The sequence below is a fragment of the Phacochoerus africanus genome, chromosome 1 (genome assembly GCF_016906955.1).
Source record: "Phacochoerus africanus isolate WHEZ1 chromosome 1, ROS_Pafr_v1, whole genome shotgun sequence".
Taxonomy (NCBI): domain Eukaryota; kingdom Metazoa; phylum Chordata; class Mammalia; order Artiodactyla; family Suidae; genus Phacochoerus; species Phacochoerus africanus.
In genome coordinates, this window is record NC_062544.1 from 228,664,919 (window position 1) to 228,683,372 (window position 18,454).

General features: G+C 38.1%; 1 protein-coding gene and 1 pseudogene across 4 annotated transcripts in view; both read right to left on the reverse strand.

The window, feature by feature from the left end:
* Window positions 1-260: 260 nt before the first annotated feature.
* Window positions 261-18,454, reverse strand: part of CD96 (CD96 molecule) — an 84,747-nt gene continuing 66,553 nt past the window's right edge. Inside the window, exons 9-14 of one of the 4 annotated variants that reach the window (XM_047792806.1) lie at window positions 17,961-18,038; window positions 17,378-17,449; window positions 7,408-7,470; window positions 6,288-6,377; window positions 3,185-3,308; window positions 261-1,269 (exon numbers count right to left, since the gene is read on the reverse strand). In XM_047792806.1, the coding sequence (XP_047648762.1) occupies window positions 1,161-1,269; window positions 3,185-3,308; window positions 6,288-6,377; window positions 7,408-7,470; window positions 17,378-17,449; window positions 17,961-18,038 (536 nt within the window). In that variant the 3' untranslated portion in view covers window positions 261-1,160. Of the gene's footprint in view, window positions 1,270-3,184; window positions 3,309-6,287; window positions 6,378-7,407; window positions 7,471-17,377; window positions 17,450-17,882; window positions 18,039-18,454 lie in introns of those variants that run through there. The other 3 variants (XM_047792823.1, XM_047792815.1, XR_007136544.1) reach the window with 3 other exon arrangements.
* Window positions 10,156-12,763, reverse strand: LOC125134029 (cytosolic 5'-nucleotidase 3A-like; annotated as a pseudogene).

Genomic DNA, 18,454 nt, shown 5'->3' on the forward strand with positions numbered 1-18,454 from the left:
CAAAAGAACTAAAGTTTCCGATTGTCTGAAGTTCACACGAAATTTGCCCTTTACATCTATTAGCAACACGTGTTCTGCCCTCCTAGAGCAGCGGTGTGGGGAAGGTTTAGACGAACGAGGGGAATCGGTAATTTATTCATTCACTGAGTGGTGCTGAATATGGAGCAGGTCAGGCTGACTAGGTTTCTTCTCCATCACTTATTTGTGTTCTGTTTGAACTGTTTTATAAACGATTGGTAGGGTTAATTCATCAATGCTAGTCTGATTTGAGGCTCTTTATTTGTTTAAGGAAAGATCCAAATAGGCAGATTGGAGGAGCAGGGAAGTCCCCAGATGAAAATGAGTATAACTGGACCTGAATGAGTTGGGTTGGGATTAGGCTGCCTGTTTATGTATACAAGTTTGCCAATAGTCTGATGCACACACACACACACACAGAAGTAAAGCCAAGAATGAAACCATTCTTAGCTCAAATTCTAGAGGCCAATGGAGTGTTTTATCTTCTAGGCCAGGTGGCCTGTTCTCCCTCTTCATTCCATGGGCAGGAGCCTGGGCTGAGAGGATGGAAGAAGAGTGAGGATGGGAACTGGGGTTCTTGTGCAAAAAGAATTCTGTTTTCCTCCACTGAAAATAAACAACTGAATTTCATACAAAGACTAGCTGCACTTTCCCATTATCTAGAATTTGAACTTTCACATTTTCTTCTTTTGTAATTTTTATAGGGAATGCAACAAACCTTAGAGATTATCATAATTTTGATGAATGGTGTCGAATGCCGGCAGATGCTTTAAGAAAACAGGATCTGGTATGGGCATAAGCTTGAAACCACTGTCATCACCTCAATCAGAAAATTAACATGAAAAATAAAACCACTGCAAGTATTTTTTTAATGACAGCAGCCGACTCTGCACTTGTTACACGAGCAAGAAAATCCCTATAGATCACAACTGGTGTCAGCTTCACATAGACTCTTGTTTAAATTTCAGGCATATGCAGATGAAAGATGGTGAGTTGCTGGGGAAAACAGGTCATTCACTTCTGACATCCATTTCAGCTGCAGGGGAGGCTTGGCTAGAGGGCGATTACATTAATAAAGCACAATATACACTTTTTCAATAAGATTCTAGCAGAGTTCTGCTGTGTGGCAAAGTCTCAAAGGACTAGAGTGTCTCCATCTCGTGACAAGGCAGATCACTTCCAATGGGCTCTTGAATGCAAACATACTTGATGGGAGGTGGAGGTGGCTTGAAAGGCGGGGGTCGTTCCATGCTAGAACAAAACATTGCTCATTCATTGCTAAGAATGTCAGTGGATGATGTATGTGCGTAAAATGTGTTTTTTAAAGTAGGAAACAGAGAAAATGAAAGAGACGACGTTTCCCTGGTTCTCTCAGAATTTATCCTGGCATAACCTGCTTGTTAGTCCTGTTATGATAATATCATTAATTAATATGTTCTATAGTTTGCAAATCATCTTTATCATAGCATTATTTAATTTGTATTTAGGAATTGAATATTATTGTCACCATTCGACAGAAGAAACGGAGTCTCAGAGGTTTTAGGCACTTTGCTAAAGAGAATCAGACCAACAATTCAAGCCTTTAAACCCAAACTTACACTCTCCATGGCAACTACCTCCTAATAGAAGTGTTTCTCTTATGGGTTAAAACATTCTTCCAGAGACAAAAATTTTAAAATTCTGAGACAAAAGACTGAAGCTTTTCAAATAGTTCCTCTGCCAACCTTACCCCTGGCTCTCACACCCACTCACTGGGTATGGTGTGAAATGATGGAGCTGGGAAGTTAAGCTCTCCTGCATCCCTAATTTGATTGGCACTGGATGGATAATGCCCAAATTCCTTCTGCTTGTATCACTGAGCATTCTAAAGTCACCCTTGTATAAAGTACTCTTCTATGTTAACACGACTCATCTCTTTGTCTAAAAATGCAGCAAGCATCCAGGTGAGTGTGGGAATTAGCTGTAAATATGCTCAAGCTCTCTTGATGTCAGGAAACAGAAGTATATCTGTGAGCATATTTATGTCCACGACTCAAACACTTCTGCCTCTTGTTTGTCAATCCACAGCACCTTAATTTCTCCAGAGTGCGTGTGTGTGTGTGTGTGTGTGTGGGGGGGGGGGGTTGTTTCTCATCTCTATACAGACATTTGAATACAGAACAATAAAAAAAATCGATCCTGATTTTCAGATTCCTCTTTTCTCATTTTAATATAAAAATCCTCAATGCCCATTACCTGGTTTTCTGATGATTTAATAAAGAAGATGGATACAATTCTAGGAAATGTGCAAATGTGCACTTCTATTTTTTCAGGGAAACTAAGAATTTCTCAGGATCACCTGGTGGCCAAAGTGTAGCACTTGGACAAGAATCCGGAATTTCTGATCAGTGGTTTGGTGTTTTATTCATCACAAACACTCCCTGAATGTGGTTACAGTCTTTGAGGATCCCCTCAGAAAAACAGAATGTGGTACTGGACACGGTCAGTGTTAACTGAGAGAGTAGCAGTTAACACACAGAGGCTCTAAGTGTTCTGAGGGTCTTCTCTACACAAGGACGAATCCAGACTGATCCAAAATAGCCAAGTTAGAAAACTGAGGCTTGACCTTACATGTCATTTCAGATTGCCGAGTGGAGGGAGAAAAGCTTTGGGAAATATCTGAATAAGACAAAAAAGGGGTAACCTACTGCTCACTTTCTTTTCCTCTTGGGGAAAAGGGGGGGGCAGTAAAAGCCCATTCTGCTCAAGAGCAGCTGGAAATTCCTTAAAATTACCTTTCTCACTCAATTTCACACTTGAGCATCTAGGCCCAACCGGGCCCAGGCAGTTCAGAGATGCATGAAAATGAAAAAAATAATGAAGATTAAAAGAAAAATCAGTTTCAGTTTTGAGGTACAGTGAGACCCTGTTCTCATTTCATGCCCACTGACTTGTTCCATCCAATGACTGTTTCAGCCTGAACAGGCCAGGGACGGGGGACCAAGTCCGAAGATGTGCATCTAATCCCAACTGTGCAGTGCTGGGGAAGCTAGCGTGGCCTCTCTGAGCCTTACTGCCTCAGTCAAATATGAGAGAAACTCTATTTAGGAACGACACTTAAAGTGCTGAGTGATTATTTTACTCTGAAGAAAGCATCTGTTCCTGCAAATCTTAGTAGTGTACTCACATTTCTTTTTGGTATTGACACCATTTTCTCACTCCAAGACCAAACAGTACGAGACAGGAAAAAAGCAAAGCTGCTACAATCACTGGCCAGGACATTCCATCTTTGGGCTTATTGACTACAATCCCTGAAAAGGGCATAAAGAGAGATGACCTTTAGTGCCAAAGTTTGGCAACTGGAAAGCAGGATGAGCTGATTTAGTTTGAGTTCCTTGATCTCAGTCATGCTCTGGGACCATATCTATGCCTTTTTCTCCTTTTTGTTTTTGCATTTATATAATTGCCTTTTTTTTTTTAAATGAATGTCTTTCTTATTAGAATGTTCCAGAACTAATCTTTTCTTTTCTTTCATTTTCCCAAGGGCTTGGACAATTCCTGGCATATGCTGTCCAACGAAATGTTATTTGTAAGAATGAATACATAAAATTGATAATCTATCAGTGTGTTTCCCAAATTTAGTCCAGTAAAGACAATTATATGTGAAGTTCTAGTCTAGCTTGGGTTTTCTTATTCTTTGGGGAGTTGTTAAATGCTTTCTGAAATATTAGTGTGTTAGAAGGAGGATGGGAAAGTAAAAAGCATTACAATTGCCTAAAGCTCTGAAAGTCCAAAGCCAAGGGGGCCTAGCTAACACCTGTGGAGCCGGAGTGCTCAAAAGACCATCATCCAAGATTTCGCATTTGGACTTCTCTCAAGGAATGATAGCCACAGTAGCAACTTTCCCATCCTTTTCTAGCACCTTCCCCCTTTTTCCTTCTTTCTCTTCCATCCATCTCAGCAATAGAAAGGGGAGAAGAGACAAAGAGGACAAAACTGAAACCAGTTGGTTTTACTCTTTCTATTGTTTGAAAAGAGAAAAAGTTGAAAGTAGAGGCCTGGTGCAAGTTACACTGGGGGGTGATGGAGAGACTGATTTTTCTTATCCATGCTGACTGTCCTCAAACTCAACTCATGCATTACACTTCTGGCATCTGAACACCAAGTCAAACGGTATGAATCAAAACCTTTCAGACAGTGTGGCTTCTAGACCAGAGGCAATATAAACACAGAATTCTGGACTGCTTGACTTTTTCTTTAATGTGAAGGAAAAAATTAAGAAAATGAATTCTCTTAGGAAATAAGATTGCCTGGTTCTGCTTGGCAATGAATAAAAGGGAATGTTTATAATTACATATTATTTTTTTCCTTTTTATAAAGTGATTTATTATCATGCTAACAATTCAAACTGTGAAGAAATATAAAACTACAATGAAAAGGAAGTATCCTTGCTACTTTAGGTGTCAGCTACCCATACTAGAGGCAATAATTTTTAATAGTTAATTATGTATCCTATCAGATATTTTTATGCATACATAAGCAAATATATGTATCATGAATACATATCCCTTCTTATTTCAAGTGGGGGCATACTATACATATTGTTCTGTTTTTGGCTTCTTTCTCTTACAAAACATTCTTGAAATACTTTTCATGAAAGTGCATAGAAGTTTACCTCATTTGATTAAATAACTGGATAGTTCTCCAATGTACTTTTCTATAGTTTTTTTAATTGGTCTCAATGTTAGATGGTTAAATTGTTTCCAGGCTTTTCTTACATCTAACAAAAAGCCAGTAAAATTTCTTATACATTATAGATAGATCTTTAGCTCTTTAGATTACATAAGCCATTTGGGCGAAAAAAGTGCATTTTTGTATCAGAATTATCTGGGTTACTTTTCTTTCACTGTTACAACTAGATTATAAACTGCTTCTGGTGGAGCCTAGTTTTTCAACTTCTTTGACTGCCTCAGATTTATTACACTGCTTTTCATAAAGTGAAGTTTCAAAAAAAAAAAATACAGGCTAAAAAACTGGATTTAATATATTAAGTTACTAAATCTTTTCTAAAGTTTTCCATAGTTTGGATGGCAGCCACGTGATGTTGTCATGTTAACACTGGTTACCAGTGCTAAAGATTTTTCCTTTTAAAATACACATCCAGGGATGCGAGGTCTTCCTGAGTTAAGTAGACATTAACTCAGTGTCAAAGCAGACGCTGAGGCCGTCTGGAAGCTCACACAATCCTATAATACGTTAACTATGTGGCTCAATATAGGCATTGATGGCTAGAGAGTTCACAGAGTTCCAACCACTAGAATACCATGATTACAAAAGAAACAATCACATAGGAGGTCAATTTCAGACTACACAAAATTCTGGTTTAGCAAGGTTAAAACTTACTAAGCTCTACACTGGTAATATAATGGGATATAGCATTTTACCTCCAAAGTTTTAGAGAAATGAAAGAACAAAAGGTTTTAAATAGGTCTTATATTGATGCTTCCAAATTTCTCCCAACGAGCCATAGAAAATGAGACCATTGATTTCAAGAAAGTCCTAGTGGGGAAGCAGAGCTCCAAACTTGCCCTATTTCTCCACAAGGTGGTTATTTAAGGCACCAAGAGCTTAAAGATGTTGATAGGACTTCAGTTTGCAGCTCCATTGCCATGTTGTGTGCAGGATGATGCTTCAATCATTGTTTGACCTTCCATATAAAATAAACTGAGTACCCAGGTGGAGTTCACCAGTGAACCAAATAAACCTCTGAAGTGAAAGAGTTGATTATGCTCCTGAATTACAAACAAGATCTGCATGGGGACGGTCCTAACTTTACTCAATAACTTGACCTCTTATGACATAAAACAAGGGATTAATCACATTTAGCATTGACAAAATTTTATAGGAATACTCTTTGTTCCAACAATCAGACAATTTTTCGCAAAACTGAAATGTTTCTTACTACTTTTCACATGGCTAGTTCTTACTTAATTTTCAGATTTTAATTTAAATATATTCTCAGGGAATCCTTTCTTATTTCCCAATTAAAATCAGATCTTCATGTTACACTCTGATAACATCTTGCACTATATCGTAAAGATTTGTCACAAAGAAATTGAACTGCATGGTTATTTATTTACTATATATCATCTATAATACGCTATAAGCTTTAGGAGACCAGTGTTTTCAATGTATTCCCAATAACTGGTACAGTGACAGACAAATTGTAGGTACTCAATAAATGAATTTTATGAACAAAATACTATTTTTTAAAAAATGGCATGACTCACCAGGGATATGCATGTGATTATTTTCAGTAGATCCATTGGCAGTTGTGGGAACTTCTGAAAATGCTACGGTTGTGTTGGTGAAGATGTCACCTAGGGATATAAAGGGAATATCTGAACTGATCCTAATGACCACCTTAACCAGGTCCAGAGGTGTAAAATCATGATTGGACTTCACTTACTATTAGAAAGAGCTCAATTGGCCTAAGCTCCTAAAATACTATGCGTAAAGTTTACTGAGGGCCAATTTACACAATGCCAGTTATCCTAGATCTAACAGCGATCAAAAGAGTGAAATTTACTACTGGTTTAAAGAAAAAAGAGAACAACACAGCACATACAACAAAATAATATATGCTAAAGAAGCTCCATGAGATGGAGATCCCATAGTAGCTCAATGGAAACAAATCTAACTAGTATCCATGAAGACACAGGTTCAATCTCTGGCCTCACTCAATGGGTTAAGGATCTGGCATTGCCGTGAGCTGTGGTGTAGGTCTCAGCTCATATCTGGCATTGCTGTGGCTGTGGTGTAGGCTGGCAGCTGCAGCTCCAATTCTGCCCCTGGCATGGGAACCTCCATATGCCATGTGGCCCTAAAAAGACAAAAAACAGAACAAAAGAAACCTCCATGAGAAAGTGGTTATGGGACAATGTCTAAAGTTGGGGTCATGGAAAGATGAGGCTCATCCATAGTGTCCCAGATTATCAGAAATACAGCCAATGGAAATACTGATTTTCCCCACTCCAACATGTTTGATAAAGTCAATTTGCAACATTTGAGTAGATAAATCCAGGTCAATAAATTATTCAATTTTCCAATGGAAAATTAACATTTAAAATACATTTTAATGGATTTAATTGGCCCCAAAATGCTATTATGTAGATTTCATTTGGAAATATAATAGAGAAAAACCTAAGACTTGGTTTCTGACTATCTTTTATGACTGGCTGGGATGAGTTTTGGTTCACTTCATTGTCATTTTTATCATCACTACCATTTTCATCAAGATCCACTTTTAAATACATGAGACCTGCTTCATGTCTGTTCCGGTTTTTCCACCTTTGTCCAAATAAAGTCTACCACTACCTTCCTGACCCTAAATCTCCCCCAAGTACTCACCATGAATTGTTGAGCTTGCACCCAAGGAGGATGGACTGTATGTTTCACTGGGCATCCACGAAGCTGCCAATGGAAGAAGATACTGGAAAAGTTAATCTGTGTGAGCCTAATTACTTTATCGTCTTTTCTTGACCTTTAATTGAATCCAGTAAAAGGGGATATTAAGGAACATTTAAAGCATGTTTATCAAACTATTCTGCAGCACACATTACAATGTCCCCAAATAAAGTGGGAGTTAAAGGTATGCTTGTGGTCCAGATGTTTCTAATAGGGAAGGTTTTGATGATAGTTACTTAAAAACAGATAGAAGAAATGGGAGGAAAATTTCATCAATGCTAAATGTAATTAATCCCTTGTTTCATGTCCTAGGAGGTCAAGAGGTTCTCCAGTCACAGAGCTGTGACCATTCTCATCTCTATCTCATGAATGAGGTAAAAGAATGGGAGATAAGGAAAGCCTATGGTGGCCTCCAGTCAGGGAAAGATGCCAATAGGACTTTGAAGACCTTGGCAGAACATGTGCAAGGGAACAAAGTAGTTTGTACTTGTGGGTAAGCTGACATCCTTGTTTGACTATGAAAACTGATCTGTGTCAGCAGCAACTTATCAGACCCCTGTGGGTACAGGCCTTGTTAGCTGCTGGGCGAATCCTTCTGATACCCTCAGAAGCAAACCTTCCCCTTGAGTGGATGGCAGCAAATTCCAGCAGCACATATGGCCCCTGAAATGGATTTATCAACTCATTTTGTTTAGTTCTCCATTTCTGGCAAGAAAGTTCTGTTTCTTGGCAGGCTCCACCTATCTGTATTTTATATCAGGTCAATAAAGTAATGTAAAGTAAAATAACTACAGCAGTCTATGGTTACAATCAGTAGAAAGACATTAGGCTCATTTAAGACATTACTATACATGATTTTCCCAGGTAAATACTTTCTTCTGTGTCAAGACCAAAAGAAGTAAGCAAAGCCAAAATAAAATAAAACAAACATAAACAATCCCTTATCCTGACACTTTCTTGGTTTCTCTCTGGATGCCAATGGCAGTTATAGCTGCAGACAAAGGTGTGTTATCAGGCCCTTCAGAAGAGGTGTATGTCAGTGCTTCAAGATATTGCTCACAGGACAGTCTGTCATAGCTCCTCCCCTTGGGGTCAGCTCTGAAGTTAGGGTGATTTTGTATATAGCAATGTTGAGTTTGTCAAGGTCAAGGAGATGTTCTTATCTTCAGTATAGTTCTATGACCCTGAACATGTGATCCTGACTATCTGTTCTAGACAGAATGCCAAGGTCTACAGATGATGAACACTTTTTTTAAAATGTCGATTTTTGATGTTTAAGCCAATTAAGCCAGGATTTTGATTAGCAAAGAGCAAAAACCAACTTAAAAAAACTGGTAACAAGCCTGGATGAAGAAAGTAGCTTATTCTGAATAACTTTATTTTTCCCCCCAATGTGGTGTCTCCTTTACTTCCTACTTTTAGGGCTTGAAGCTTTTATTTCTTATCACTTTAAAGTCTGTTTGCAAGAAAGGATATGAAATTAATTTATGCTAAGACATACATGGTTTAGAAGTGCTATCACTTTGAAATGGGTATTTAAAAAAAAAGTCTTTATATTTTACGTTTATTATCAGCAAGTCAATATAGAACATTTGTAACAATCAGTTATATGCAGATACCTACAGTTTTTTTTTTGTTTGTTTTTCACCAAATACAGAGTTCCAGTCATTTCTGGTCAATATTGATTTTCTCCAAACAAAATAACCAAACATAACACAGTTTCTGGAGATGGTAATACTATCAGCATGATCCTTCCAAATCGCAAAAATGGCAATATTTAAAATCATGTAAATTAGTTGATCATTTCATAAAACTTTTTAGTCTTCTGAGAACTTTTCAAGTATAAAAAGACTTCTCAAAAATGTGTGATAAAGGAGTTCCCATTGTGGCTCAGTGGGTTAAGAACCCAACAGAGTGTCCATGAGGATGTGGGTTTGATCCCTGGTATTGCTCAGTGGGTTAAGCTCCAGCGTTGCCACAAGCTTGTGATGTAGGTCTCACATGTAGCGCGGATCCCGTGTTGCTGTGGTTGTGGTGTAGGCTGGTGGCAGCTGCAGCTCTGATTTGATCCCTAGCCTGGGAACTTCCATATGCCACACCTGAGGCCCTAAAAAAAAAAAAAATAGATAGCAAAAAAAAAAAAACAAAACTGTGATAAAATTGACCCACAAAATCCACTTTGGAAAACTAGACAGTTATTCTTCTGATTTTGCCTTTAAAATTTTTTAAAATCTGTTTAAAACAGTGAAGAGTATGTTTAGAGAAGAAAAGGGAGCTTCTGGTTGATGAATCCATCACGTCTGAAAATACTTAAGAGATGTAAAGGAAACACTTCAACAGCAAGAATATATAATAATTAAGAACTTTTCAGCAAGATGGGATGAGCAGTTCTTATATCAACTGCTCCCATAGGAGAGAGGTCTTCCTAAAAAATGTCTGTTTACAGAGTTCCCGTCGTGGCGCAGTGGTTAACGAATCCGACTAGGAACCATGAGGTGGCGGGTTCGGTCCCTGCCCTTGCTCAGTGGGTTAACGATCCGGCGTTGCCGTGAGCTGTGGTGTAGGTTGCAGACGTGGCTCGGATCCTGCGTTGCTGTGGCTCTGGCGTAGGCCGGTGGCTACAGCTCCGATTCAACCCCTAGCCTGGGAACCTCCATATGCCGAGGGAGTGGCCCAAGAAATAGCAACAACAACAACAATAACAACAACAACAACAACAACAAATGTCTGTTTATAGAATCCTCAGTAAGACAATGATTTGTCTTTCACTAAAACAATACTTTTCTAAAAGGTCATCCACTCTATCATTTAGATATCCAATTTTCAGAATGTGTTAAACACTGGCTGCTCCATTTTCCATCTTAAAATCTCCTTGGGAGTCTCTTAGTAGAGTTAAGTTGCAATTGTCCTTTAACTGATAGAAATATTTTGTGTTCTTCAAGGTATCATCATGTTTGTGAAATGCATGAGTTAATTGTCCTTTAAATCCTTTGAGAACACATTTTCATCAAAATCCATGCATGAATATCTCTTTGACATTTGGATGATAAATGCCACTTTGATGGATAACCTTGTCGAGTACATCATCTTCATCAACTGAAGACATGAACATAGGGATGCTGTGTTGTTTGAATTTCTCAAATAAATTCTTATATCTCTCCTTTAGGATAACATAAATTTCTTCCAAAGTTGCTTTAAATTTAGCTTTTGATAAAGGTTATTCCAGAAGGAGACTATGTGGCTTGGCATATTATTCTACCATAAAAGGGTACTTCTCTTCTATGGGAAATACAAGATCAATTTCACTAACATTGTCTTTTTCCTCAAGTTGCAATAACATTTTTTGACACTTATCTGTAACCAGCTTACAGATCTCAAAAAACATTATGACGTGTTAGGCATCTTTCCCTTTGTAGAAAAATCTATTTAGTGTCATATCAAAGTCCATGATTATCTGGTTTGGCAGCTCCTCTTTGGACAAAATCACATATAATTTCTGTTACTCTTACAGAGTTCTTGAGGAACACTGAACTTCTTTTCTAAAATTACAGCATTATATGTATAGTCTTTATAGCCAGTAACCAATCTTCCTTAAGGCACTCCAAGTTCTTCTGTCTTTAATTTTGTCATAGTACAAAGGCATCGGATGGCAACAACCACAGATGCAGGGCTCAGACATATGGATCTCACTGATCTTGGTCTTCTTCCCCATCCTTCTCTTCAAGGGGAATACATTCTGGGTCAGCACACTGCTTCCATCAGATGAAAATACTGGCACCAGCTACTGGTCCACTCTTGCCATGATTACTTAGTCTATAAATGGGAACTTTATGCTCTTCCTGACCACAAAGCAAAGATAACGCTCATGAACTGTGGAAGGGTGGGGCTTGTGTGCCAGCCTTGGAGAAGGCCATGAAGCTCCCAGGAATCAGTATTTTAACAGAAGATAGAATTTAAATCAAAGGAATACATCTTTAATTTGAAGCTGACCTAATCAGGAACTAGGTGACAGAATGGGAGCAGAACAGTGTTTAGAGAAGAGGAAACTGAATGTGATCTAAGACATGTTAGATTTTAAAATCCGAGAATAAGAATGGTGAGTTTAGGGAATTAGCATCCTGGCCAACAGGGAACAGAGGGACTGCAGAGATAGGGTGTAGCTGAAATAAGGCCCAGAATTGTTGTAGGTCCTGGAACTACTGTAGGTCCTTCAACTCCTCAACTCTGGCCTCGCCATCACTCTCTGCTTGTGGAATGTAGTAGGGGTTGCTATAAAATTATGAGGCCAAAAGCCTGAGGAGAACCAGCTAGGACCAGGGACAGGAAAAGCAATACATTCGTAAGATTTAAGAAGAGTATGTAAATTTTGATGAATAAGAGATGCAAGGTTAAAGAAGAGAATAAAGACCTTACGTGAGATAGATCAATAAGAGGTACTCTGAGGCCTGGGAGTGTGTGTGTGTGTGTGTGTGTGTGTGTGTGTGTGTGTGTGTGTGTGTGTGTGTGTGTGGTGTGCGCCCATGTGTGGGGACAGTGAACTTGATGATTTTGGTAATGAGATAAATTGGAGGCTTAGGGACCATGGAGACTCATATCATTTTTCTGCTTGTCTAAGTGAGACAGACTGACTGATTTCCATGTGGCTTTAGGCTCCATTGGGCCAGATGGATGACAGGAAAAACCAGAAAGAAAAAAGTAATTAAGCTTCAATTTTCTGTTTCATGGCCTGATCACTTGAGTATCAGGATGAAAACGTGTCCCAGGATGTTATTAGCCTCATACATTCTGGGTATTTAGGTCGTCAGATTTGGTATCCCCATTTCATAGGTGGTTAAAGTAAAATATGCATTCCTGTTCTAGACTGTAGGAAATATAGAAGCTGACCCAGGATTAGATTCCAATACTCTTGAATCTTAGCCCATACCTCTTCCGGTAAATAAATAACAAAACAATAAGAAAAGAATGTATTAAAACATACACTTACAAATTTAGTGTAAATGCAATGTACTCAGAACCTTTTAGTGACATCCAAATATATATGAGCTATATAAAATGCATGAATAAGCAAATATCCCATAGACTGTGTTCACAAACAGCAAGGGCCCTCAAAACATTGCTAGTGGGTTTATTTCACCAGAAATCCATCCATTATCATTCGTTTTCTGCCTCTGAACATTTCATAAATCTTTTGAAATAAATATACTGGAAGAAAAAAAATCCCATTACCAATGCCTGCCATGAATCTTGCCAAATGCATCATCTAATATTGGATGTCATATTACAGTCCAATCCAACGAGTAGAAACATGTTTCAAAAACAATTTGGGAGTGAGCAATCAATATTAACTTGCTGGATCCTAATGTGTTTTTGTGAATGATTATAAATAGAGAAACTCACTGTGGGGAATTTTTTCTCTAAGCTTATAGATAAAAAACAGCAATTGGTTAACAAGATTTTCTTACGTACATAAGAAGGTGGGTTATTACTTCCAGGAAAAAAACGTTTGTTGGGTTTTAGAGTCCTTCTTTAGTTTTCATAATTTCTAAGGCTATTTTTTTCTGGTAAGAATGACGAGGAGACGTCTAAGGATAAATGAAGTTTTCAAGTGGTGAAGGACAGAAAATGTGAAGGATTATAACAGTTCATTTCATTATGAAATCTATTAAAAAGACCAAGAATATACTTGTGTAAATTATGAAGCACTTTCAAGCAACACTTTTCTAGCTTCTGGGGCAAAAAGTAGCTTGGGTGACCTCTATGCTACATATTGATGCTATGCACAGGATGAAAAGGTTTTATTCTGGTCACAAGTTATATTGTAATAACAATTTAAATAAAGCAAGCAAATAAAAAGTTCAAAACAGTCAACAAAGCAGATCATTTCTTTTCACAGTGTGTGTGTATGTGTGTGTGTTCTTCTTGCTCATATGTATACATATCTTTTAAATCATTCAACAAATATTTGCTGAGCACCAGTTGTCTGCCTGCCACTGTTAGTTAAGGATATTAGAATACCACAATGAACAAGACAGTAAAATGTCTAGGTCCCTGTTCTTGTATATCTTACATTCTAGTATAATTTCAATAGACAATCAAATAATTCACGTAAACAAAGGAAAACATCAGACTCTAAGGGTTATGCTGAGAATTAAATTATGGGATAATTTATATGCAATCCATAAGTTTAAGTTAGAGTTCAGCTTCTTTCTATAATGCTGTCCAATAATTTTTTTCTTTTTATGGCCATACCTGCAGTATATGGAAGTTACTGGGCTTCAGATCAAATCGAAGCTGAAGATGCCAACCTATGCCACAGCCACGGAATCAACGGACCTGAGCCACATCTGCAACCTACAAAGCAGCTTGTGGCAACACCGGATCCTTAATTCACTGAGTAAGGCCAAGAATAGAATCCACAACCTCAGAGAGACAGCAATGGGTCCCTAACCTGCTGAACCACAATGGGAACACCTTTCTTTTTGGCTGCCACATATGGATCCCTGGCATATGGAATTCCTGGGCCAGGGATCAGATCTGAGCCACAGCTGCAACCTATGCCACAGCTATGGCAATGCTGGATCCTTAACCCACTGTACCAGGCCAGGGATTGAATCTGTGTCCCAGCACTGCAGAGACTCTGCTGATTCCATTGCACCACAGCAGGAACTCCATGTCTAATAAATTTTTGTCACCATTGTTACATGATTTCCCCACTGTAACCAAGAAGTATTAATTCACTTATCAATTCAACAACACATGTTGAGTGCAAACTCTATGTCAGGCATTATCTCAGGCACTGTGGGTACAGGTAAATAAACAAGATCTCACGGGAATTCCCGTCATGGCTTAGCAATTAACTAACCCGACTGGCATCCATGAGGACCCGGGTTCGATCCCTGGCCTCGCCCAGGAGGTTAAGGATCTGATGTTGCTGTGAGCTGTGGTGTAGGTTGCAGACATGGCTTGGATCCTGAGTTGCTGTGGCTCTGGTGCAGGCTGGCAGCTATAGCTCCAATTGGACCCCTAGCCTGGAAACCTCCATATGCTGTGGTTGTGGCCCTAAAAAGACAAAAAGACAAAAAACCTCATGGAATTACTTATAGTATCAAGTATTGGGGAAATAACAATAAAAAAAGAACACTAGACTAGGGTGACAAACTACTGTAGGTAGAGTTTCAGCATAGTTTATTATAAATAACTCAATTTTATATTAATACAGGATAAATGGCACTCTATTAAGTATGAACTTTTGTGCCCTGCTAATGCTTTTATTCTCAATTAATGTCTGATTGGTAAAAAATTTCCAGTTCATATTGTCCTTTTCTATACAGCTGAGTACACTATGGCTGTTGTTTTGTTTTGCTTCATAATATCCATTGAATTATTATCTCATTCTATTCCCATTCTCTTATTATTGGACATGTTTTTCCTTAATACCCTCCCCAACTCATACACATAGATTTTGGAATTATTACAAACAACAAACATTATATATATTTACTCCCTGTCCCATCCCTTGTATGCCCATTCAAAAGCAAATGCTATTCTGAATGTTGTCTATTATTCACTTATTTATGCGGTTTTAAAATGTTTATCACATATTAATCACATCTAAGCCATACAGCGTTTGGTTGTACTTGCTTTTAAACTTTACTTTAAAATATCATTCAATATATTGTCACCTGGCATTAATTTTTTTGACTCAACACAGTGTTATCAAGATTCATTCATGCTGTTGTATGTGGCTGACATTTACTCATTTTTGTTGCTCAATAGTGTTTTATGATATTGTTATATTACAATTATTTATCTCCACAGCTATTTTGAATATTGACAGTTTTTTGTTATTATGAGTAGTATTTCTCCTCCAGCATTTGTGTACATATCTCCTGGACACATGGAATAATTTGTTTTGGGGGGTGTACAACTTAGGAGTAGAACTGTTGGATTGTCTGGTGTGAAAATGTTTAGCTATAAAGCCTAATGGTAGAAAGAACTGCTACCAATTAATCCTCTCACCAGCAACAGATATCAAGTTGTATTGATCCGCATCTTATATATTACTTGGCAATTCCAGACTTAATTTTTGCAAATTGATTACATGTAGCATGACTTGATTCTTCATTGTCATGTCCTGATTGGGGATGAGAATCTCTAGATGTTTTCTAGCCACTTCTGTTTCATCTTTTGTGATGTGCTTACCTGCTCATTTCCTACTGCTTTTTGTCTTTTAAAAAATTGGCTGGGAGTTCCCTGGTGGCTAAGGGGTTAAGAACCTTGCATGGTCACTACTGTGGCTCTGGTCCCTGCTGTAGTACAGGTTCATCTCTGGCCCAGGAACTTCCACATGCCATGGGTGGAGCCACAAAAAATTGGTTTGTAGGCATTCTTTATTCTCGATTTAAAGTGTTGATCTTTTGTCAACTATTTACTCTTGATCCTTTTTCAAACATGTGTAGCAAATATCTTCTTCCAGATTATAGCTTGCCCTCTTTCTTTTTTTTTTTTTCTTCACTTTCCTTAAGGAGTCTTTGGATGAAAAGAATTTTCTTAATTTTACTGTATTCTAATTTTTTCAATTGTTTTTATGGCTAGTGCTTTGTGTCTCTTCTTTAAGCCCTTCCCTACCTCAAAGCCAGAAAGAAAGTCACCCTGATTTTATTACATGCTTTAATATTGAGCTTTTGACATAAGTACCTTCAACTAGGTGGCGTTTATTTGTGTTTGAGTACATCTTAATGCATTTTTCTTATAAATAAACAATGTTCCCAGGTGCATTTGCTGAACAATCTCTCCTGTTCACAGTACTCGGTGAGACCCCTCTGATGTACATGACATACGCTGCCTGTGCACCTCTCTGTGCGCTTTCTCTTCTGATATTGCTTTCCTGGTCTTGTATTTGAGTACTAAGTTCATGGGTGTCTATTATATTATCAACATATTTGTTAAGAAAAATAGTTTATATTAAATTACAGAGGGTCGCGCCCAGACTAATGATGAAAAGGTGTCATGAACTAAAGATTATGATTAGTGTGAATCTGTAACCCTGAGGTCCACAAAAGAGAGGAAGTAAATAAATTATGCTCAAAGCGAGATATTACACAGATCCCTTTTCTCTATTTGATTTATTTCCTAAGGAGAAGTTTCCAGCAGTGAGATGACTGAGCCAGTGGCTATAACAGACCTGTAGTGGTTTTCAAAGTACTACTTAAACGCCCTTCAAAAGGGACGCACACATTTCATCTGTGGCAAAGGGCCCAGGAGTTAAATTCAGAGCCCTACACCAGCGGTACCCAGGGACTTCGCCTCTCTGTGCTTCAGCCACATCCTTTGCCACTTCTCTCCACACTGATCTTCATCTGGTATCACTAAGAGGCAGTATATTTCCCTTTCAGACCCTGTCAATACCTGCTAATGAAACATCTTCAGATGCTGCTGCTACTTGGTCAGACTGCAAGTAACAAGCCATTTTTGTACAGCACATTGGGTTCCCTCTTTTCCTTTTTTTTTTTTAAGTGATGTGCATATTTAGCTAGTTCCCTCCTTCCCTAGAGCTACTTATTGTTTGCTTTTTCATTTCCATTAGTCCTATCTGTATCAGATGTCACCTTTCTCAGTAAGGCCTTTCCGGATGACACTGTTTAGAATGGCAGTGCCCCTCACCCTTGATTCTCACTGTCTCCCTTCTCTGCCTTATTTTTTTCATATCCCTTATCGTTATTCTGTTTACAGATGTGTCCCCAGCAAGGACAACAATGTCTTAAACACGGTCGATGCCTTATAAATATTTGCTAATACGATTACAAACAAAGGACACAGTAGTTTAGTGTCCTTAGTAGTTTAAGTAATAGTATATGTGTCAGATGAATGAGTGAGGCCTGAAGCACCCCAAGGGGCTCAGAGTTGTACTTACAATATTTGGGGTCTTTCCCACTGGAAGTCTGGGAGTAATTGAAGCCTCGGGTAGTCACGGTGGAATCACTGGCTGAAAGACAAAATTTTCAGAATTCAACCTTCTTCTAAAGCTGTAATTTAATTTTACACTTTGATGTGTTGAATTTTTAATCTATACGACTTTGGGAAAATTTGAAATTGAAAATATGCCTCCTTATGTAGGAATACTAGCTGGTATATTAAGTCAAAGTCTGTAGTTTATGTTTAATGCCAACTTGTCACTGATTTTCTTTTTCTGTTCTTGTCACCAACTCAGATCACTGGGAGCACTGTCAAGATTACTTTAAAATTACCTTAAAATCCCAGGACAAATGAAAGGTACAATATAATAAGTCGCCAACCCATATTTTTAAGATTACAGTGATTGTCATGTCAATATACAGTCACTGGATTACAATTTGCCACAGAGTAACTCGAAACCAAAATATCAACATCAAATGGAATAATATAGCCTTTGCCCAAACCTCAGTATTATCAGAGCTGTAGTAAAACCTGTGCTTGTGTTGTCTCTTGAGTCACGAGGAAATCCTTGCTTTACTCACTTTGAGCACTTTGAGGGGTGACTTCTGGAGTCGATGTACTCACATCTACAAAGGCTGTTGAAGGTGGGGCTGCATATCCTATTTTGAAAACAAAAACCCCAAACTATCATAGGTGTATGTACATTCACATGTTTAAATAAGCCACCATACTTAACAGGGGCGGCAAGCAGAGCATGGAGCATTCGAGTTGGAAAGAATCTCAGTGGATACATAGCCTAATGGCTTCATTTTATAAATTATGAAAGTAAGTCCAAAAGGTCTATGCTTGTGGTTACATACCCAATATTCAATATTGTTTATTTGATATTAACACAGTCCTCCTAATTTCAAGTGTATTACATACACACTTTCGAAATATATTGTTTTAGTATCTACTGTGTGCAAGATTATTTGATGTGCCATGAACAATGATGACAAGACCCTTGTCCTTGCGGAATTTATTTTGCAATGAATTTCCACAATTACATATTTTCATTTACTAAATACAGTTTCAT